Source organism: Rhinolophus hipposideros, assembly GCF_964194185.1.
Source record: "Rhinolophus hipposideros genome assembly, chromosome: 8".
Taxonomy (NCBI): Eukaryota; Metazoa; Chordata; class Mammalia; order Chiroptera; family Rhinolophidae; genus Rhinolophus; species Rhinolophus hipposideros.
The window spans coordinates 14117412-14140081 of record NC_138054.1 but is presented as its reverse complement, the minus strand read 5'-3'; the positions used below and the strand labels follow the sequence as shown (position 1 = coordinate 14140081).

Here is a 22670-nt window from a genome sequence, read left to right as displayed (position 1 = left end):
GGGCAGGGGGCGGGCGGCCTCCCCGTCACCGCTGGGACTGCAAGGGGAACGTGTCGCGGGATCCTCCGGGTCGGAGAGGGTGGGGGGATCGAGGGGACGGGTGTTGGGGGCGGGGAACACACGCCACCAGCCTACGGCGCCTGTCGGGCTTGCGCGCGCCTGGGACCCAGAGCCGGCAGCCCCGCGGCCGGGGGCGCTTCGGCGCATGCTCTCGACGCACGCGCACTCTCCACAGCGCCGCGCGGACTCCGTGACGTCACGTCCGCCGCCGGCGGCGGTGGCGGCTCGGGGCTGCCGCTTCCTGGGCGGGCCGCGCTCGGCGCTGGGGCCCCGCCGCGTCCCTCGGCCCCGCGGGCCCACGTCTGGGGCGCTCGCGCTCGGGGCCTGGACGGCTCCCAGGTCGCCTGCCTGCCCGCCGGCTGGTCGGCTCGCCTGGCCTGCTTTCCGCGGGCCCCCCCGGACCGCTTAGTCTCAACCCGGGTTTCCACTGCTGGAGGTGAAGCATCTTAGGGAGCTGGGACCTGGGGTCTTGCTTGGAACAGGGTCTTTTTTGTTTTTTGCTTTCCGCCAGGTGGGCGGTCATGGGCACGAATGTAATGTACCGTGTTCGCTCCAAGAGGACGCGTTTGCCGAGGTGCAGTCGGAGAACGGTGTCCTTAGCAGACACCGTATCACCGTCCAGCCGTGGGGATGCTGCTTTCAAATAACCCACCGAACTCCTGTAGCACGTTAAGGCTTTGGAATTTTGTGCTTAAAAAGTATTTGCCCCCCAAAGGTCGGAACCCTTTGGGATTTCTCATTTTAAACGAATCCTAGTCTTTCCGGTGACTGACTTGGCCCACAGCGCGGCTTCTCAATAAGGAGGACCGTGGCTGCCTGGCTCTCAGCCCTCCCCTGGTCACCGAGGACATCGCAGAATTTCTGAACCGTGAGGCTTCTCCTCCGTGTTGCGCCGACATTGCAAGCATTTGGATTGGGCAGCGCAGTACCTTTTGCAACGTGCATTACATCCGTTCTTAAAACACCAACTAATGTGATCTTTTCCTGGATGGCTTGCCCACCGTTGTATGAAAGTTCCTGTGATAAGACCCTAAGACCACAGCTTTTTGAGATCTGATGCCAGATTTTGAGTCATTATTCTTGTCTCCAACTTTGTGGCATCACTTGTCAACCGGCTACGTTCCTGCCCTCTTCTGGCTTTAATGCTGTTAAGCGTTGTGGGTTTTGAATTTGGATAATTACACTTGGTGGAATTGTGTTTAAAGGAAAACTAAGGAACTTGTGACTCGTTATTTATGTATAGCTTAGTTTTTCCTTTTACCAAATGCCTATTTTAGAAAACACAGCTAAGCAAAAGAATGAAAATTAAAATCATCTGGAATCTTACCTAAAGATAACCGCTACTAACATTTCAGAACATAGTCTTAATTTTCTTAATGCATAGTATATCAAACAAGAACAGAATCATAGCGTAACGATTTGGCAACCCCTTTTGCATGACACCTTGTCTGTCTTTCTATTTCACTCATTTTTTTCTTTGAAGATGTATTATGACTAGGTACTCTCATAAGTAAGGTGGGAGGGATCCTAGTGCATGAACCTTGTGCCATCTACCGGGCTGCCAAAAAAATGTGTACAAGTGGACACTTTGGTCAACATTGCTCAAGGAGTAGTTCTCTGTAATCAGAAGTGTCTGGATGCTGATGGTCACCACTTTGAGCACTTCTGGTAATTACAGAAGTCAAATGTGGCTTGTATTCATTTTTTTATTGGTATATATTGAGTATTACGATTGTATTAGGTTGGTGCAAAAGTAATTGCAGTTTTTGCAATTGTTTTTAACCTTTTAAACTGCAATTACTTTTGCACCAACCTAATACAGTTCTCTTAAAATGTGTATACATTTTTTTGGTACCTTCTGTATTTTAGCAGCTCAGAGGACTTGTTTCATGTGTTTGTTTTTGGCCAAGGTGCACAGGTGAGGTGATGTTAGAGTATATAAAGTCCTATGCAAGGGCAGACAGTTTATTATATCAGATTCATGAAAAAGTTGGAGAAAATCATTGAAAAAATTTCAATTCTTCATTCTTTGTTTCTAAACGCACTTTCTCTGCTCTTCCCAACCCCCACTCTCTGTATCTCTCTTCTCCAAGAATGAAACATGACTGAGGACTCTCAGAGAAATTTTCGTTCAGTGTATTATGAGAAAGTAGGGTTTCGTGGAGTTGAAGAAAAGAAATCATTAGAAATTCTCCTAAAAGATGACCGTCTGGGTGAGTTTTATAAGTTAAATTAAGCCTACTGGTTCCAGTCATCCCAAATGTTCTGAAATAAATGTTAGCTTAAAAGATATCTAGAGGTATTTGTTACCTGCTGTATTTTTTTGGGTGATAGGATGACAGCAGAATGGTATCTTTTGGGAGAAGTTATGGATTTTTGAAGTTTATATTTCACTGAGACAGTGTCCGATGTTTTTGAAAGGTCTCTTAAGAAGTCAGTAATATTTTTCTCATATTAGACCCATATATTAATATTTCCTTTTCTCAGTTTTCAGAGGTATCATCATAACTTCTGGGTACATTTACAGTAACTCTTGCCACGATTTTCTTTTGTGGAAATACTGAGACTATATTATGTATTGATGTTTTAGTTCTTCTAAGCCAGTAATAATAAGGTCTGTTCTGAGGTTGACTAAAGTAAAATAAACTGAGCCATAGGTAAAAATAGTACTTTATATGCATAGAGTGCTTTTAAAATTTCAAAAACATTTCCCTTCTGATCTTTGATCCTTGCTAGGCAGTCTGTGCTTTAAGTATGTCTGGTGTGATTTTCATTTGACAAGTAGGGAGATCTGGGTCCAGGACAGTCGAGTGTGGTTTATTGGAAATTGGGGGGATGTGAGGGCCGGCTATGCCACTCACTAGCTGTTAACTCAGTCAAGTCACTTAACTGCTTTGAGCTTCTATTTCTGCATCTTTATGGTGGGATTTTTATTTTTCATTTTTTTATTTTTTAAATTTTTTATTGGGGACTATTGGGGAACAGTGTGTTTCTCCAGGGCCCATCAGCTCCAAGTCATTGTCCTTTAATCTAGTTGTGAAGGGTGTGTTTCTGCATCTTTAAAACAACCACCCAACAAGCTTGCACTGTGCATGAAATGAAATAAATTCATTTAAATAAGTAGTAACTACTGCTAATAGTATAAGAAATGTAGTAATACATGCAAAATGTAACTCCTATGCTGTCAAACATTAAGTGCTTTTAAATAGCTGGTTGTTGGAACAGTTGGGCTAGAAATCAGACCAGAGTGGTCTTTTTCAGATTTACTGACTATATAGTAGACTTCCTCTGAAGAAATGTGTTATTGTACTTTATTTTGAACAGTGAAATGTACTTTTACATATTGTGACTAGCATGAAAAGCTTCTAACTCTTGTTTATTTTCTTCTAGATATTGAGAAACTTCGTACTTTTAGTCAGAGGTTCCCTCTCCCGTCCATGTACCGTGCATTGGTATGGAAGGTGCTTCTAGGTACGAGACCCAAGAGTTGGAAACCTAGTTTCCAAAATGTTCATTTGTTACGTATCAGGAAGAGGAAGATTTGGTTAGGCCCCTTACTGAATATTGGGTCTAACCTAGGAGACTGAGTTAGCACTCTATAATAGCCTTCAGGAAGGCACTTCAGTGGCAAAACATTAAATATTACTCTAAATAAGAGTGTCCATTTATTAATGACAGAAGAGAAAGTAATGTGTGTTCCTGAGACATGGTGTAGGAAGAGCATTGTACTGGGAGAAACACCTGGTCTAGGCTTTATTGTCCACTGGATAACCTTAAGAAAGCCCTTCCAGGCTTCATTTTTTACATCTGTAAAATGAGATTCCTGAGCTAAATTAACTTTTAGGGTTTAGCTCTCAATTTGTCATGTCTGTGATTCCTAACCCTAGAGGTAAACTTCCTGTTGAGTGCTATCAGAGTCAAAAAGGAATTGGAGAGGTTTTACTTCCAGAAAGCACAAATGGATAAATTCCAGTGATGAGTGGCTGAAGGAGAAGGAAAAATGATTTTGCTCAGTTTCTGAAGAAGAAAAAGTATATCAGGTGCCACAAATGACTGGCAGCATCCTTTCAGCCAAGGGTTTTTTCCCCTATCATTGCTGAGCTTGCTGATGCATATGATACCTATCCATTACCATTATCCTTTTCTTTCTTAAAAAAAAAAAAAGAAAAAAGAAAAAAAGGAAAAAGTTAGAGTAATCCTAGAGTGCCCCTGTGAGTGAGATTTCAGTATCCCAGTTTCACAGATGGGGAAAAGGACTGTGAGGCTAAATAACTTGCGGAAACCTTACAGCCTACAAGTGGCAGAGCTAGGCTTTGAGCTCAGGTTTGTAGAGCCCATTTGAAGGCAGGGTAGATTGTAGACCTCGTCTTCTTTTCAAAATGTACTGTATTTTCAGGAGTTGAGAAATCCGTAGTTCTCAGTCTGGTTAGAAACCATTCTAGAATCACTGCATGATGACTTTTGTGTGTGCATCTTGGCAGTCTTTGTACACATATGTTTCCTATAGCTCACCATGCAGTTAAAATCTAGAGATTGGATGACAACTATTTTAGTTTTTTCCTGAGCATTTTTCCTTAAATCTTAGCGTTTCCAGTGGCCATCAAAATAAATGCCTTGCAAGCACGCTTTTTAGGTGGTAATGTCAATACTATCCGTGTTTGCTGGGAGACACTATGTATCTTATTAATAATGCCAGTGGATTACTGGGAGGTGCTCACTGGTACTTTGTGGCGTTTCCTGAGCATCAAGGCTTATTTGGCTCTTTCATCACCTGTTTTCTCCACCTGTCTTTATCAGGAAAGTCTTTGTTGTTAGTTTTGAGGTTGTTAAAGGCACTGGAGTGTTAGAGCTGCCATGCTACGCAGGAGACGGGCTGACTCTTCCTAGCACAGGTTGTTGATTACCTGGGGACTTTGTTATGCCTACTTCCTAATACCACTTTAGGCAAATATCAGAAAGAGACTTGTTGGGACTGGGCCTTAGAAAACAAGTTTGAGGTTTAACATGGAAACACTGTGCCACCTCTAGCAGTATCATGGGGATTGGACTACAGCTATTTAATCTGTACTGTATTAGCCTAAATTTGGAGGACACTTGAATGTAGTACTTTGGCTTTTTCAGAAGCCTGGCACAGAGCCCCATAGCTGAGGTAAGTAAAGATGTCTGCAGGAAAAAGAACATTTAAGCAAGTTTGGTTATAACGTGAACATGGCATCATGTTAGCTAGAGTCCTTAGAGCTCATCCAATGTTTGTTTCCCAGAATGTTCTTTAGAATATTGGAGCTGTGGTGGTTTGCACCAAAGAGTGATCCAGAGTCAAATGTACTAACACACTCGCTTAGTTTGGGCCGTATGCCTTCTAAGTGCTTTATGTATAGTAATTTTTTATTCATCACAACAAGTGTTGGAGAGAGGTATTTTTATTCCCATTTTTCAGATGCAGAAGCTGAGACATGGGGAGATGAAGTAAGTTGCTGACGGTCACCCAGCCAGTTAGTTGTCAGCTAGAATTTAAACCCAGCAACTTTACTCCAGTGTCTGTGCTGCTGAGTTTAATGAGGCTGGAATAAATAAAGTGACATGTTTTTATTTATAGCAAAACTTAGAGCTGTATATTGTCACCATTTCCCAAATCTGTTTGACCACGGTCCCCTTTTTCTCATGAAGACTCTTGGGCTAGTGTTCTGCGAAGAACATTTGGGGAGACGCTTATCCCTCCTATTTCCCACCTTGGACAGACGAGGAACCAAGTGCCCAGAGAGATATTTGTGAGAGCCCTTGTGTTCTCAGATTTGGGGCTAGAGCCTAGGTATACTGGAGGCCCATCTCGTACTCTTCCCAATCTCTTTTCTCCATGCCATTTGTTTGTAAAAAAGATGTGCGGTTCTTGCTCCAAAGCCTCATTGATAGACATCATGTTTAAATGGGTTAATGAGCATACAATGGCATCAAAATGTAATGTAATGTGGCCTTGTCAGTGAATATGAGAGACTTTTGTGGTCCTGAAGATAGGATACTTTGTACACAAGTTTTAAGTGTTGGGAAAGAGAAGGATTTGATGGGTTGTTGGTGGTTCTGAGATGAAGGGGGCTGTGTTGTCAGTTAGGGCGGCCACAGCAAAATACTACAGAGTGGCTGAAACTGCAATTTATATTCTCATGGTTCTGGAGGCTGGGAAGTCCAGGATCAAGGTGCTGGCTGATTAGGTTCCTGGTGAAGCCTTACTTCCTGGCTTGCAGATGCTACCTTCTTCCTGTGTCCTCACAAGGCTAAGAGAGAGCTTTGGTATCTCTTCCTCTTCTTACAAAGTCGCCAGTCCTATTGGATTAGGGCCCCAGCCTTGTAACCTCATTTAACGTTAATTACCTCCGTATAGGCCCTACCTCCAAATAAAGTCACATTGGGGGTTAGGGCTTTAATGTATGAATTTTGAGGGGACACAGTTCAGTCCATAGCAGGGGCCAAGTGCAAAAACTGAAGATGGACCTGTAGGAGCAAAATGTGGCCCCAGGCTGAATTAAATAAATTGAATTAAATCATTATTGTAATTGGTATGGTTCGTGCCTTGATTTAGATGGCTCCCTTATCCAAGGGCTTTATGACACCATTCCATAGCTCTCTAATATCAGTGATGCAGTTGCCATTCAAGTGTTGATGGTATTTAAAATTTAAGTTGTTTTATGGTGAGAATTTCTTTTTTTTTTTAATTTTTTTAAAAATTTATTAGTTTCAGGTGTACAAGACAAGGTAATACTTAGACGTTCATCATTTATATCCCTCACACTGTGAACCCCCCTCCCCCCATCCACTATCCCTCCGACCTCACACTGAGCCATCACATTATATATATAAAATTATAGTTGGCATTCATTAATGTTTAGCTTCTGGTGTACAGAGCCATGATCAGGCATCCACAGTATCCCTGCGGTGGTCTCCCAAATAGGACGCATGTCCATCGGATACCCAACAAAATCTTTACAACATTATTGAATACCTTCCCCAAATTAATTTTCAAAATATCCTGAGGCCATCTTGTGGTTATATGGTGAGAATTTCGAAAAGAGAATATGTATGGTAATTAGATATTTGTGTGAATTCTAGTGTAATTGTGATGGGCAGCTCCTCCCAGACTTCTCTTCGGTAGAGCGGGGTTTGGATTGGCGCCTCTGTTTTGCCCTTTGTTTTCCTGGTCTCTGTATAGGGATCCTGCCTCCACACCATGAGTCCCACACCCAGGTGATGACGTATCGCAAGGAGCAGTACTCTGACGTCCTCCATGCCCTGAGAGTCGTTCGTTTCGTCAGTGATGCCACGCCTCAGGTGGAAGTCTATCTCCGCATGTATCAGCTGGAGTCTGGAAAGTTGCCTCGAAGCCCCTCCTTTCCACTGGTTAGTGGTGCTGTGGTTTCACACTTAGCACAGCCCTACACTGTCGCATCTTGCCAGCCTTTGATTGCATCATGCTTTGCCTTAGAAGCTTTCAATGGCTCTCCTTTGTCTGTAGAATAAAAGCAACACATGTTTCCCTGACACTCATGGCCCTGTACGTTCTGACCCCATCAGCCTAATTTTTCTTTAAATACTATGTTTTATTTTGAAGTAATTTCGAACTTACAGAAAAGCTACAAGAATTCCCATATACCCTTTACCAGGCTCCGCAGTTGTTAACATTCTAGCACATTTGCTTTGTCCTTTTTCCTGTATATGAATACGTATTTTTTTCCTAAACCGTTTGGAAATAAGACGCAGACATGATATCCCGTTACTTCAGATTCCTTCAGTGCATGCTTCCTAAAGATAAGAACACTCCCCCAGGTAACCATAGTACAATCATTGAAACCCAAAAGTTGGCATTGATACAATATTAACATCTAGTCTTCTGACTCCGTTCACATTTGACCGATTGTTCCAATAAGGCTTTTTATCAGAAACAATAAAAGTTTTGGTTCAGAACTTACCAAACTTTCACTCACTAGTTGTACCATTTGTTGATTTAAACATTTTAAAATATTTTAACTATTCATTTAGAAATCATTTTAGACATAGAAAAAGTTGCCATATACCTTCATTTAGCATCCTCAAATGTTACATCTTACATTCCATAGTATAATTATCAAAGCCAGAAGGTTAGCATTGATACAAAACTATGAACTACTCTATAGACCGTATTGAAATGTTGTTGATTGTCCCAATGATGTCCTTTTTCTGGCTCAGGATCCAATCTAGGATCCCACTTTACATTTATTTCCATGTCTTCTTAGTCTCCTTTAACCTGGGACAGTTCCTCAGTCTTTCTTTGTCTTTCATAAACCTGACATATTTTTTAGAGTACTGGGCAATAGAGCATTTCTTAGTTTGGGTTTGTTTGATGTTTCCTCATGATTAAAATCTGGTTATGCATTTTTGGCAGGAATGCCACAGAAGTATGATACTTAAGTACTGTTGCTGCTAGCTTTGATCACTTGGTTATGGTGGTGTCTGCCAGGTTTCTTCAATGTAAAGTTACTGTTTTTCCCCTTGTAATTAATAAGTAACTTGTGGGGAGAAACTTTGAGACTGTGTAAATATACATCCACTAATGATTCTGGCCTGGAACAGTTTTACTGTGCTGATCGCCAAATGGTGATTTTCTATCTCCTGCATGCCCTCTGCATTTATTAGTTGGCATTCTTTTATAAGGAAGTTTTCCCTTTCTCCCTCATTTATTTATTTGTATTAGCATACATATTATAGATTCCTTTTATTCAATGGCCTATAATCCATTACTGCCATTATTTGTTTTTGTGTTCAAAGTATCTCAAATTTGGCCAGTGGGAGCCCTTCAAGCGGACTTCTGTATCTTTTTGACCAACTCCCATCATTTTGAGTATTTCCTTATGTACTGGCACAAAAAAATATTCCAGCTCATCTTGTACTTTCCCTGCCTCAGGCCTGGAATCATCCTTTTTGGTTTTGGAATGGAGGGTGGTATTTAGCAACTAAGAACAGGACACTGGATGTACTAATTGTTCCTGGGGTGTCATTGCTTCTAAGGCCTCTCAGCAGAAGGAGCTAGGAAATATATGGACGCACACACACATTCACATACATATTCTCACACCCTTCTGTGTGTTTATGTATCTGTGTATCTATATTAAAAGCCCTCCGATTAAATCGGAGTTTACCTCCGATTCCAGTGCACTGTCACAAATTCCTTCTAACCATCACTCTTTCTACATTTGCAAGTTCCTTCTCTGACAGTTGCAAATATGAAAAGGCTCTCATTTTCCTCAGTCTGTTTACTTCTTTGCTCATTCCTCTGTTTGTAACCAGCACTGCCAGCCACCTCTTGGCCCCAGTGGGCAGGCTCCACGGGTCTTGCAGACCCTGGCCACGGCCTCAGCCTGACACCTCCTCAGCCTCTGCTCCCCGGGCCCCAAGCTGCTTTTTAAACTTCATCTTTGGTAAACTTACTCTAGTTACTTGGGCTACTTATTGTTTTTAAAGGGACGAGGTGGGAAGAGGAAGAGTTCGAGCAAAGGAATGATTATAGCTCTAGAGCTTTGAGTGTTTTAATGCAATTTGCAATTTACGCTAGGCATTTTAACAATTTTTTATTTTGGCCAAAACACAGTGAATTGTTCAAAATAGGGATTTGTCTGAAAGCTGCTTCTCTTACTGCAGATTGCAACCTGTCAGTATAGCATTTTGAGCTTTCACTTGTTCTTTCTTTTTGAAGTTAATGATGTGGTTCCCACTTTTATTAAGTTTAACAAGAGAGGATGGCCTTGAAAATAATTGGAACTCTTAACAAACGTCTTTAAATTTCACTTATCCTTGGCAAAGTGAAGTTGGTAGTACTATACAAGTTCTTAAATTATACATTAAATTAGGTTAGATTATCCGTTCAAGAAAACTAAATGATAGGTTATAGTTGTCACCTCATCCCTGCTCCACTTATCCATGTTCAAGGCCGGACACCTTTCCTGCAATCACAGGCAGACATGCTGTCAAAGTGTTTGTTTTGGGCTCTGACGCCACGTCTCCCTGATCACCAAGTCCTCAATCAGCCTCGTTTTCCTTATCCATTAATGAGCGTGTATGACGGTGCTTGACACAAGGCCAGGAACGTGGTCCATCAAGGACATCGCTCCTCTTCCCAGGCCACCCAGCGTGGCCAGGAGCAGCACTGAGGTGCCGCGTCGGGGAGCACCTCGCTCAGTGCCCGGTACCAGGGGGAGTCCAAGAAAGGAGCTTCCTTCCCTCCTCTTCTTTCTCTCCTACTTTGACATGTTAGTTAATGTTTAGAAAAATGCGTTTTCCATGATTCTGTTAACATTTTATAGAATATTAATAAGCTGAAAGGAGGCCTAAAATGAAATACTTTTATTAAAATCGGAATTTTGATTGAACTTGGGACTTTTTAGGGGAGTAGAAAGATACGTTTTAGCTTCTTTTAATATTAAAATCCCTCAGCTATTAAATCTTAGGTGAAAATGTATTTTTGTTTAAGATGTGGTGATTGAAAACAAAAAAGATTTTCAAGCAGATTCCAGTTTTAATAGGATTTCTTTTTTGAAATTTATTTGAGGGTTTACTTTTATGTTCTGAGTATTGACACAAAGTTTGAGGAATGCCATTCTTCTGATTCCTAAAATTCTGATTCTAGCAACATTTGAACTTTTTAGATACTTAAAGATAGAACAAAATTCTAAAGGTATGTGTGAATGCTTTGCAATAAAGAAAATGCTGCCTTGGTCCGTTTGGAGTCACTGAGTTTTTGCCAGTTATCGTATTGACAGATATCTCCAATTATTTGTGCTATGTAGCACATCATTTTGCAATACATTCTCTAGCCCTGAGAATATTTTTAGGTGAAGAAAATCAGCACTTTGCTTCTGATTTATGTTGATTCTTTTATAACCTTAATGTTAGAAGTTGGCAAGTGTCTGAGTGCTCAGCCTGAAACCTGGGTACTCATAAACAACAGTGATTCAAGTAGACTTCTCTGCCTATTCGCCTTACCTCCCCCTTGGTCTTCTCTTTAGTGATGGACCATGCTTTTTGGTTCCACTTTGATGTATTAATACAGCCTCTTCAAAATCTAGGGGATTACCCTTCATTTTTATTAAAGAAATATGTATTGCTCTCTTATGCTGTGCCTGCCTTTTGAGATTTATTATTAATCTTTCAGAAGCCAGAAGATGAAGTATTTGTTGCCATCGCAAAGGCCATGGAAGAAATGGTGGAAGATAGTGTCGACTGTTACTGGATCATCCGATGCTTTGTGAACCAGTTAAACAACAAGTACCGAGATTCTTTACCCCAGCTGGTGAGGGCTGTTTTTCTGGTTGTTGGCAGCGGGTGGGGGTGAGCAATGGTACTGGGGTCTTCAGAAAACACTCCTACCTCCTGGTGCTGCTGCAATTAGGCGTAGACCCCCTACAGTGGAGTCAGCAGATGTAAGTATTTCCAGCTTAGCTGGCCAGATGGGCTCTGTGTCTCTGTGTCCCTATCGCAGTCACTCAGCTCTGCTGTGGTTGCACAAAAGCAGCCGTCGACAATACAGGAAGGAACAGTTGTGGCTGGATTTGGCTGCTGTGGGCCACAGTTTGCACAGCCCTGCTCTGTGGTATTCCTTATTTTGGCCTAGAATCTCCAGATAAGGAATACTACATATCATGGCTTTATCTAGGATTTTCCCTCTGTATTAGCTAAGGTTTAAGTTTGGCTGCATATAACGGAAAGCCCTCTGAACAGAAGCCTTATTGTTGTGGGAAGTCCAGGAGTGAGAGCGTCCCGAGCTGGGGCCACAGCGCCAGGTGTCAGCAGGGACCCAGCTCCTCTCCCTCCTCTCCAGCCTCCTCAAGGTGTGATCCTGCCTCTTGTGCTCACAGGTGGGTGATGGAGAGGCAGCGTGACATCTGTGTTCTGCGCAGGGAGGAGGGGCTAGAAGAGATGAGCCAGCCAAGCCTGTCCCCCTTTTACAGACTTTCCTGCATCTGCATCTCTGTTAGTGGCAGGACTGTGTCACCTGGCCGCCCGTCTGCAGGGGAGCCTGGGAAACATGTTTTCATTTCAGCCAAACACATTGTGATCTCCCATTCAAACAGGATTCAGTGCGTGAAGGAGAGCTGAGTGGGTCTGAGGGAGGCAGTGGCTGCCTGCTGTGCCCTGATGGGGATCAGAGAACCGAATGGCACTTGTTTCATCAGCGTAAACCAGTGGTCCTCTGCCGTTCTCTTTTCCCAATTTCGTTCCCATTTATAAAAATGAATCTGTCTTTTATCTTAAAACATTGAGTTGTTTTCTTTGCAAATCCTATTGAGAATAGTTTCTGTGACATGGATTGCAGGACCCACTGGGGGGGGCCCTGCTGAAGGTTGGATGAGCCCTGAGGGTCTCCAACTACAGCAGTTACCAGGCTGTTGGCAAGGCCATTCCACTTTGTAGAGACTGGACAAGACTGGGTTTAGGTGTCAAAGGAGTAAAATTTGGTTTTTAGAATTTTAAAATATAATCCATTTAGTTGATTTCAATAAAAATAATTTAAGCATGGCATCAGAGCATCCATGGAGAAAATGCTAGTTGCCTAATTAAATCAATACAGTCAATTTACACCATGATTTAATTAGCTTTTCTTATCTAATATTGGCATAAATTTTAGCGTTTTGATAACTTATGTTTAAAAATTCATTCTTTATTTGTGATAACACATAGTAGATAAATACATTCTTCAAGTATTAAACAATCCAGGTGACTCGAGTGTTCCTATAGGGCTGTACCACTACCTCCCCACCCCCCACTTTTTAAGAAGTAAACACTGTCATCAGCTTGCTGTGTTTTCTTCTAGGTGTATGTGTGTGCTTGCACCCCCCCCACACACACACAATGATTTATATATATACGGTATCTGATTTTATATATATAATTATTTTTTAAAACATGTATTTTTAAAAACTGTATTATCACACTGTTCATGTGGCCCTACAGTTTCTTGTGTTTTTTTTTTAACTTCATGTTTTGGAGGCTTTACAAGCTAGTACAGTTTTCAGCCCTGAATCCCTATTAGTACTACCTGGGAGCATTTAAAAATTACCAGTCCTTCCTCCACCTGGACAAATTAAGCCAGACTCTCTGGGGCTGGGGCCCCAGAATTCTAATTTCTGGAAAGTTCCAGGTGATTCCGAAGTGTGGCTGGGGTTGAGACCTATTCGTTCAGAACCACCCCTTTTTTTTTCACTCGCTCACAATGTTGTAAAGAATGCGCCATGCTTTAACGTCACAGATCCGTGCGGACAGTCTCCAGGCCGTAAGTGTGTATGTGTGAATGTTTCTCTGGGTGGATACGGAAGGGGAGTGCTCGGTTGAAAGAGAGACATATTTAAAATTCTAACTGCCAGGTTGTTCACCCAAAGCCATGCCAGTTTTGCTTCCCCAAGGAGATTCTGAGATTTCCTGTTTTCCACTCCATTGCCAATACTCGATAGTATCTATCTCTTAAATTTTTGTCAATCTGATAGTGAAATGGTAACCCATTTAATTTACATATCCTCATTTTCTACTGAAGTGGAGCAGCTTTGCATATGTTTATTGGTCATTTACAATTACCCACCTTTCTGTTATTCGTCTGCTTTTTTCTTTTTTTTTGGTAAAAGTTATTGATAAACTCTGGATTTTTATCCTTTGTTATATATGTTGAAAATATTTTCTCCCTGTCTGTTGCATGTACTAAAATTTTAAGTTTTGATACAGTTGGATTTGTCAACACTTTTATTTTACTTGTTTGGATCTTATTTAGGAAGCTCTTTCTAACCCCAACATACAAAAAACAGGTTGTTGTTGTTTTTTTTTTTAAAACGTCTAGCTTATTAAAATGTTTAAACATTTGAAAATATAGTTTTTTCATTTCTGAGGGATTTATTGTTTTGGCTGGTGTAGACACAGATTGGGCTTTATTTCTTGCTGGTTAACTGCCACTCAACTTCAGCCAGCACACTCCATTCTCTTCCTCCTGACCTCTTCTTCTTCTTCCTCTTCCTCCTGCCCCCCTCTTCTTCCTCCTACCCTCTCTGGTTAACAGTTACTGAGAGTGTGCCTCATGCCAGGTAGTGCTAAATGTGCTTTATCAGTGAATTACTTCATTTAAACATATAGCTCTGTTTTTAAAGATGAGGAAACTGAAGCACAGAGCAGTTAAGTAACTTGCCCAAAGTTACACAGTCGTAAGCAGTAGGACCACCACTTACATTACTTATTTGTCAGTTCATCCTTTTTTTCATAGATTTAAAATGCCATTCTTATGATTTATCGTATATTAGATTTCCATATATACAGAGGGTGCCAAAAAAAGTATACACATTTCAAGAAAGGGTAACTGTATGAAAATTGTAATACTCAATATATACTGATAACAAAAGATGAATACAAGTCACGTTTGACTTCTGCAATTTTAAGAGGTGCTCAGAGTGGTTTCCATCGGTGTCCAGACACTTCTGATTAGAACGAACTATGGCTTGAGCAACGTGGACCAAAGTATCCACTTGTATACATTTTTTTGTACCCCTGGTATATATATTTGTCTCTTCCTGGGCTCTTTTTTCCCTCCATTGAGCTATTTGTCTATTCCTGGGCCAATATCATATGGTGTATTTAATACAGCTTCCTAGTATGTTTTGATAACTGGTAGGGTAAATTTCCTCTTATTGTTCTTTTTCAAAAATGTCTTAGCTATGTTTGAGCTGTCTTCTTTCTTTTTAGAAATGCATTTTAGAATCATCACGATACTGAATGTCTTCTAAACCTTAATTTCTTCATCTTCAAAAAAGAGCTTTCCTTTAATATGTACATTATAATACCTAGCACATAGATTCAAGTAGTTATGAATTTTTTTTAAAAAATTTTCAGAATGCATAAGAAAATCTAACTTTACTTTTTATTGCCATATGATTTAGGGATTAAATAGTTTACTTAAACTTTTCTCTTTAGTTAAGTTGTGTTTAGTCAGCCTTGAAATTTTTTATTACTGTTTTATGGCTGTCTTCTTCCTAGCTTCTTGTTAAAGTAGACTTTCTATAATCTTGTCTGTTATCTTTTCAAGTTGATGTGGTTTTACCAAATAAGTTGGGTGTCACAAAGCATAGATTGTTTTATAGTCCTAGGGAAGTGTGTATCTGACGGACAGTGATGGGCCTTTCACATCAAAGAATATATCTGGTGGTGACGTGTTTATTATGTTGTAGTGTTCTGATTTATTGGATTACATCACATCTTCTCTCCTTACACGCTTTTGGAAATTCTGCTCTTTGATGAGGCCCCTCATTGCCAAGGAGAATAGAGGCCAACTTCAATGGTGTGATGTGGAAGACCCCTGTGGTTAATCTCTTTTCAGAGCAGACTGTCCTTAAGCTATCTCAAACTTCCTTGTGTTCAGTCATTAAAGTAAACAGGCTTTCTTTCATTGCTATTGCTGCAATTTTTAAAAGCTATTCTAAGGGGAGGGTTTTTGATTTTTGTTCTAATAACATCAAGAGCAGCCTCTTCCTAAGTTTAATATAAATCCCTCTCAGGGTGGGTAAGTCCCTTTTTTGTACGATTTTGCCTTCTGTTAGTGAGCTATGCTATTTATTTTCTTCATAAAGTAACAATTTAGGGTCATGGAAACAATGGAAATAACCAAAATGTTTAACAGTAAAATATAATAATCACATCTATCAATTGCTGAGTACTAAAACTTCAGGTAATATAGATGTTATCTCCTACTGAAAAAAAAGTGTGTGTGTGTGTTTATTAGGTTGGTGCAAAAGTAATTACAGTTTAAAAGGCTAAAAATAATTGCAAAAACCGCTATTACTTTTGCACCAACCTAATATATCGGGGATGCCAAAAAGTATGCAAGGGGACACTTTGGTTAACGTTGCTCAAGCAGTAGTTCACTGGAATCAGAAGTGTCTGGACTCTGATGGTAACCACTTTCAGCTCCTCTTGTAATTGCAGAAGTCAAATGTGACTTGTATTCATCTTTTGTTATCGGTATATATTGAGTGTTACAATTTTAATAGTTTTTTTCCTTTCTTAAAATGTGTATACATTTTTTTGGTACCCTCTGTGTGTGTGTGTGTGTGTGTGTGTTTATATATATATTTGTGTGTGTGTATATGTACACACATACACACATATATATATTCACCCTCTTTCTTAGATTTAGCAGTAGCACATGATACACATTTTTCTCCACCCTCCTGTTTTTACCTGGAAGATGAAATGTACTGGAGATCATGCCCTAATAGTATAGAGGGACATTCCTTATTCCCTTTCATGGCTGCGTACTACTCCACTGTGTGTATATTCACTAGTTTATTTAACCCATCCTCTATGTTGGCCATTTGGGATTTTCCAGTCTTTTCCTATTATACAAAGTGTTATAGATAATAGCTTTGTGCATATATCTTTCATATACGTACTACTACATTTTGGGGATAGATGCCCTAGAAATGGATTGACTGGATCAAAGGGTAAATGTATATGTTACTTTGCTAGATATCTCCATATTCTTCTTCATTTAATTCACAATATTTATTCAGCAGTCATATATTGAGTGCTACTATGCCAAGTAATGTTCTAGGTCCTGGAGAACTAGCAGTGAACGAAACAGATGTGGTCCCTGCCCTCACTGAGCTTACAGTCTGATAAAGGAAGAAGACAAAATACTTTACAATTTTCACTCATCTGTATCTTGATTGTTATTTGTACTGTCTTTTGGATGAACTTTTCTTTGCTGTGAGGTATAATATATGTGTGTGTGTGTGTGTGTGTGTGTGTGTACCCATGTTACTTTGTGAGAAAAGTACATATATACCATTGGCAGAACTGACCAAAATTCAGAGGTGAAAGGCCAGAACAGGCGCCCTTTGCCAGTTTGTACTTTGGAGAGAAGCTCCTGGTTTGGGGAGTTGTCTGTAGTGTTGTTGAGAAGCTGTAGGAACTGTTAAGTAATGGAGGCAAGTTGGATAAACAGAAAAAAGTTAGAGAGCCTCTGCCTGAGAGAGGAGAAACTGGAGCAGATACTACTGTGTGGACCCACTTTGTCTGGGCGCCTCCTGCCCATCCTTCGTGAGCCAGCCCAAACGTCGCCTCCCTGGGAAACTGTCGGGCTCCTAAAGCCTAGGTTAGGATTCCCACCTGGTGAGCCCAGTGCCTTGTGCTTATGCCCATCAGAGATTTTTCGCAGTGTGTTCTAGTCACCTCTTTACTGGGCTCTGTTGGCCAGGCTGTAGGCCCTGAAGGAGGGACTTGATTTATGTGTTACCCTGTTCCCTGTGTGTTAACACGGGGTCTGGTTACAGGGGACATGGCGGGGTTATGAGTCACCGCTTTGGCAGCAGCACAGGGATGCAGCTGTGTAGTAAAATAAACATTTGCATGTGTTCAGGTGACAAGTGGTCTGGTTGTGCTCTTCTGTGTACGGGGTGCAGTCCTTAGGGTTAGACCCTCAGGGCCCATTCACAGTCCGTGAACCCTAAATAGAGCAGCCTGTGCACGGTGGACTGGGCCTGGTCTGGGCCGCGGGCTTCGTCAGCCTCCAGTTTTCTGGAGCTGCTTGCTGCTTTGTCTCCCGGGGGAGAGGCTAGCTGACGGAATCCAGGTTCTTGTTCACTTTGCATTATTCCTCTGCTGCCCGAGAATCGTCATGCACATTTATTGGGGACAGAGCTCGTCCTCTGGACATCCCTGTTGGGGGAACCTCCACGACGTGGTGCACTGTGCTGCTCCGTGTGGGTCAGCGTATGTTGGTCAGTGACTGACCGGCCCTTTTCATCCCCAAGTCTTTTGTCTCATTCTTCCTGCTCCCTCTCCCACTTTATCCCATTCCTTCTCCCTGGTCTTCCCCTTCTCTCTTTCCCTTTTTCCTGTCTATATAATCTGCCCTAGAGCAGCCAGGAATATCATGGGCCTTTCTAAGCTCCCCAGAACAATTGGATTTGGATTTGGGCTCTTGCCTCAGGCTGTTGAATCTGCTTAGTGCAGTTAACATTGGGGTGACCAACTGCTGCATTTTGCCTGGGACTGTCCTGGGAAACCCCTCAGTCCTGGCCGGTCGGTTGCCCTGGTTATGCTGACCTGGGAAACTGGCAACTTGGATGACTCTGAAGTTTTGTTTTCTAGCACTTCCCTGCATTCAGCATGTATATTTTTTCATCATAGGCTGTAAGATCAGGTAATGTTATGTCACAGGAAATGAATAATCTCTTCCTGTTTAATCATTAGCCAAAGGCTTTTGAACAATACTTGAATCTGGAAGACAGCAGGCTGCTGAGTCACCTGAAGACGTGTTCTGCAGTGTCCAAACTTCCTTACGACCTCTGGTTCAAGAGGTGCTTCGCCGGGTGCTTGCCTGAATCCAGCTTACAGAGGTGAGTATTTCTTTCAAAGACATACTGAAGGCTTGGAGTTGGAAAAGAATCCTAGGTTTTCATGTGATCACCCCTCAGAATATAAATTTGCTTTGGAACAATACAGTAATTTAAAGCTATCTTCTCCAGCCACTAACATAACACACAGGATTCTGCTTATTACGTATACAGTTATAAATATTAGAATATTAATTTAATCACCACAAGAATTAATACAAATCTTAGAATATACAATTTAAAAAATTGAGGGCTCTCAATTGGATGCTGTACAATGTTCAAATCTGAAACATTCTCCAGGAGTTTATATATAGGCATGGGCTTTTCTTTTCCAGACATGCGGTAGGTCCTAATCTGGAGAAAATCTTGGTATTTCTTAGTTTCATTATGACATCTTTAAAGTAGCTAAAGAGATTGGAGACTCAAAATCAGAGTCTTTAAGTTTAGTGAAAGCATTAGTATCAGACATGTATTATGGGTATTTCAGAATCCTGGACCTTCCCTCCAAGATATTGTGATGTAGTTGAGAAGAAAGACAATACACAGAGAATATTACGAGACAATACATATCTAAGCATATGGAGCATAATACCAACTTTAAGAGTTACAGAAGTTTTCAGAATAATTATTTTAGTATGGCTGCTGATTAATAATTAGCTCCTTACACCCTTGGAGAAGTTTAAGGAATTTGAACCACTGGAAAGTAAAATTTATCTCATTTCATATGTTTCTTTTGTTGCTCCTTAGCAAGCATAACAAAATATTAGTAAAATCTAAACTTTGGTTTAGGACTTTCCTTTCCTTCCCCAAACTGTCGGGTTTGAAACATTAGGAAATGGGCGTTTGGTACATTTTTAGCAGAGCAAGTACTTTTTAGTGATGATTCCTTTTTTCCTTCCAATGCTGATTGTGTCTGAAATAGATTTCAACTGGCTGATTTATTTGTGTTTTTTTTTTATGATTATTTCATTATAGCTCTTTTGTGAAGGTTAAAACAGAAGGAGTGATTTGATTCAGTTTTGTAATTTGAGATCTCTAGGTGAACAGATTTCAAACACTACTTGATTATGTATCTCTTCATTTTTGTAGGGTTTGGGATAAAGTTGTAAGTGGATCCTGTAAGATCCTAGTTTTTGTAGCTGTGGAAATTTTATTAACTTTCAAAATAAAAGTAATGGCACTGAACAGTGCAGAGAAGATAACCAAGTTTCTGGAAAATGTAAGTGTGCTTTATTTGATTTTGAATCTAGAAAGGAACTCAGCTTAACAAACCAGATTTTCCTATTGCATTAAACTATTTCAGAGAAATAACAGTGTATTTTTACATTATAAGAAACAATTTCTCCCTTGAAAAAAATTAGTTTATCGTTGATCTATGGATTTTAGTTTGCATCCTCTATTTGGAGGACGATGGTCTGAGCAAGGAGACTGTCACATGTCACCGTGACTGCGTGCACTTAGGGCCAGAGGCTTATCCCCTGACAAGACTATAGGAGACTTCTCAAGAAAAGGAAAAGGTGAGAGCTCTCACTTTAGGATGAGCAGTCCTGGTTAATGCAAGGGGAATCCTGGCGTTTGGGGGATTTTGTCAGCCCTTTCATTTCTGTTCCCATTGCTGTTGGAATCCCAGCTGGGTTGTGTTAATGTGCCTAGGTCTTAACTTATTATATGTTGAAGACATTCTGAATGAATCAGCCTTTCCTTCTCTGTGAATCTTAGAATACTCTTAACCATGCAGGAGGTAGAAATAAAGAGACTCATGCCTGAAGGAATTTCTCTGGATCCAAAATCTATTTTGTTTTTAAATCAGTCAATATTAATATTTGAACACTGGTCTGGTAAATAATAAGTACTAAGTGAATGTGTGTGTGACTCATCATCATTATAATAATTAGTGGCTAACGATGCCAGTGCCTGTGCCAAAAGTTTTTCGTGGAATATTTCAAGTAATCCTGTAACAGCTCTATGATGTGGGGCTATTGTTTGCCCCATTTTAGAGATGGGATCTGAACCCAGGTATAGCTTAGGTAACCTGAACCCCAGGTAGCTCAGGTAACCTGCCTAGGGGCATACAGTTAGTGGGCAATGCAGGATTTGAACCCAGGCAGTCTGACATTAGAGCTCCTGTGTGTGTCCTCAGGTGGCATGTGAATCAAAGATCCTGGCAGCAGCCATATATGCGATTACTTCCTGCAACAGTGGAAATTCCATCGGAAATAAGTTAGATGCCACAGTGAGGGAGATACTGATGTTTTTTACAGCTTCACTGAAATTTCACGAAAACTGGTTTGCTCGTTCACAGATCCCCCAGGACAGCTCGGATGCAATTGTGAGCAAGGCCATCGAATTATGGCATAAACACTGTGGGACACCTGTCCATTCAGCCTGACCGCTACTGCCGCTGTGGACAGCCTGCGGGGCCCACCCGGAGCGTTTTGTTCTGAGGACGCAATCTACTAAACTGATCAAAGCAGGGTTCTCGCTTTGGTGCTCCAAGTGCAATTTCTTTTCCAGCAAAAGTATTGAATGAAGATACCTGGTATCACCGCATTGTGGCGCGGCATGTTTCGGGTGCACGGAGTACCAGGTTCCACTATGAATACAGTTTAAAAGGGTGGTTGGAGTTGTGAAAGCAGTTCAGTCAGGGTCGAGGGTGCTTTAGAAAGCAGAGCAGAACCAAGCCTGCTCTACTTCTCTCTAATCGGGGCCAAGCTAGGGGCTCTCTAAGGCCTGTTTCTGGAATAAAGGTTAAATAACTTGCTTCTGTTGACAACTCAGATTCGGCTTTTGTTGTGCAGTTTTTATTTAAATCTAAGCCGACTGCGCTCTGAGGCTTCCTCTTGCTAAACAGGTTTAAATAAAGGCCTTACATTTTTTTCTTTGTACCAGTTGGAATGAAACAGTGACTGACCAAAATATGTCTAAATTTACCTACCAGGAGAGACAATATTTGTTAATATTTTGCTGGACTTTGCTTTTTCCTGATGGGTCATTGGATGCTGGGTGGGCTTCAGGGTGCCCTCTGCCACCCAGAATAGGAGTGGGAGAAATGGCAGGTTAAGGTGAGGACCCCTGAGCCGTATTGTGCCACGTTATGGTAACTGTTCATTGGAAAGTGGCAGGCTTTGAGCCCCTCGAGTAAGACGCGCCCCTTTGTTTGCTGCGGATGCAGCTGTCAGACCTACAGGAGCCTGAGTGGTGAGCTGGGTTCTCCCCACCCCCTACCTCCCCAAAAAAGCAGAAGGAGACCATGAAATGATGAAGTTAGAAATCTGAGAATTCAGTCCTTCCCTAAAGTGTAAAGTAACTGCCTAGAAAGAGTTCAGGAAACCTGAGTTGTGGAAACCAGCTGATACCTCTGTATAGTAGCATATCCAAAAGTATTTATTTTTTTTAAAAAAAAACAACAATACACTCAGAAGAAAACTCCTTCAAGTACACTTCTGCATACAGTTAAGACTGTATATTTATTCGGTGATTGCCTCTACCCCCGAAGAACTTTTAATCCATTTGGGGCTATAAGAAAAAAACACATGAGAGGGAATTCCTGCCCCAATCACCAAATGGTGACCATGATACGTGAGATTCACAGCGAAGTCATAAAACAATAATAATTTTACTGCTGTTTAATTTATTAGCCACATGTCATTTGTACAACTTTTTAGGAAAATAACAGATGATAAAGTTGTGATGTTTGAATCTCAATTCCAGAAAAAGAAGAATTAGCAATCTCTCAACAAGAGGATTGGAAGGTGTGCGTTGCTGTTCACTCATGCCTCATGCTCACTGGAGGAAGTGTGGGAGGCGGGAGACAGGGCACATGGGGCTGCTGGTGGGGGCTGCAGGACTCCTCTGCACAATGTGGGGGCCGGTCCCGGTTATCTGAAAGGGAAGACTTGCTGTGCTGGGGAAGGATCGGAAAGTACTATGTTCTGCTAGTACCTGCTGTCAAACCCCGGTGGTGAAACCTCTGGCTACGGGTGTGGGGCGGCCGTTTTTTTTCTTGAGGGAACCCATCTGATACCATTAGGAGTTTTCTTTATTAGAAAACTAAATGGCTCCATCTTAGTAGCGGGGTTTTGTAAGGCCCACTGTGAGGACAGTGACAGAGCCGATGAGGATCCCATTTCATTTAAATATCAGCATTTTCGTCTGCTGAGAGCTAAGCTTTCAGTGAGAAGCACAGCTCCTGATGAAAATAACCCCCCATTTCCCTTTATT

At 41.3% G+C, this 22670-nt stretch overlaps 1 protein-coding gene across 2 annotated transcripts; it reads left to right on the top strand.

Annotated features, from left to right (window-relative positions):
* The first annotated feature begins 243 nt into the window (after positions 1-243).
* TBC1D7 (TBC1 domain family member 7) lies at positions 244-22204 on the top strand. 2 transcript variants are annotated; one of them, XM_081057675.1, is made up of 8 exons: positions 244-496; positions 2154-2273; positions 3451-3531; positions 7262-7449; positions 11234-11371; positions 18307-18452; positions 19539-19668; positions 20752-22204. In XM_081057675.1, the coding sequence occupies exons 2-8, from the start codon at positions 2162-2164 to the stop codon at positions 20836-20838; spliced, it is 882 nt and encodes a 293-aa protein (XP_080913801.1). In that variant the 5' UTR covers positions 244-496; positions 2154-2161; the 3' UTR covers positions 20839-22204. The 2 variants fall into 2 exon arrangements, with proteins under 2 accessions (XP_080913801.1, XP_080913802.1); XM_081057676.1 differs by lacking the exon at positions 3451-3531 and having other exon boundaries at positions 268-496.
* The last annotated feature ends 466 nt before the right edge of the window (positions 22205-22670 follow it).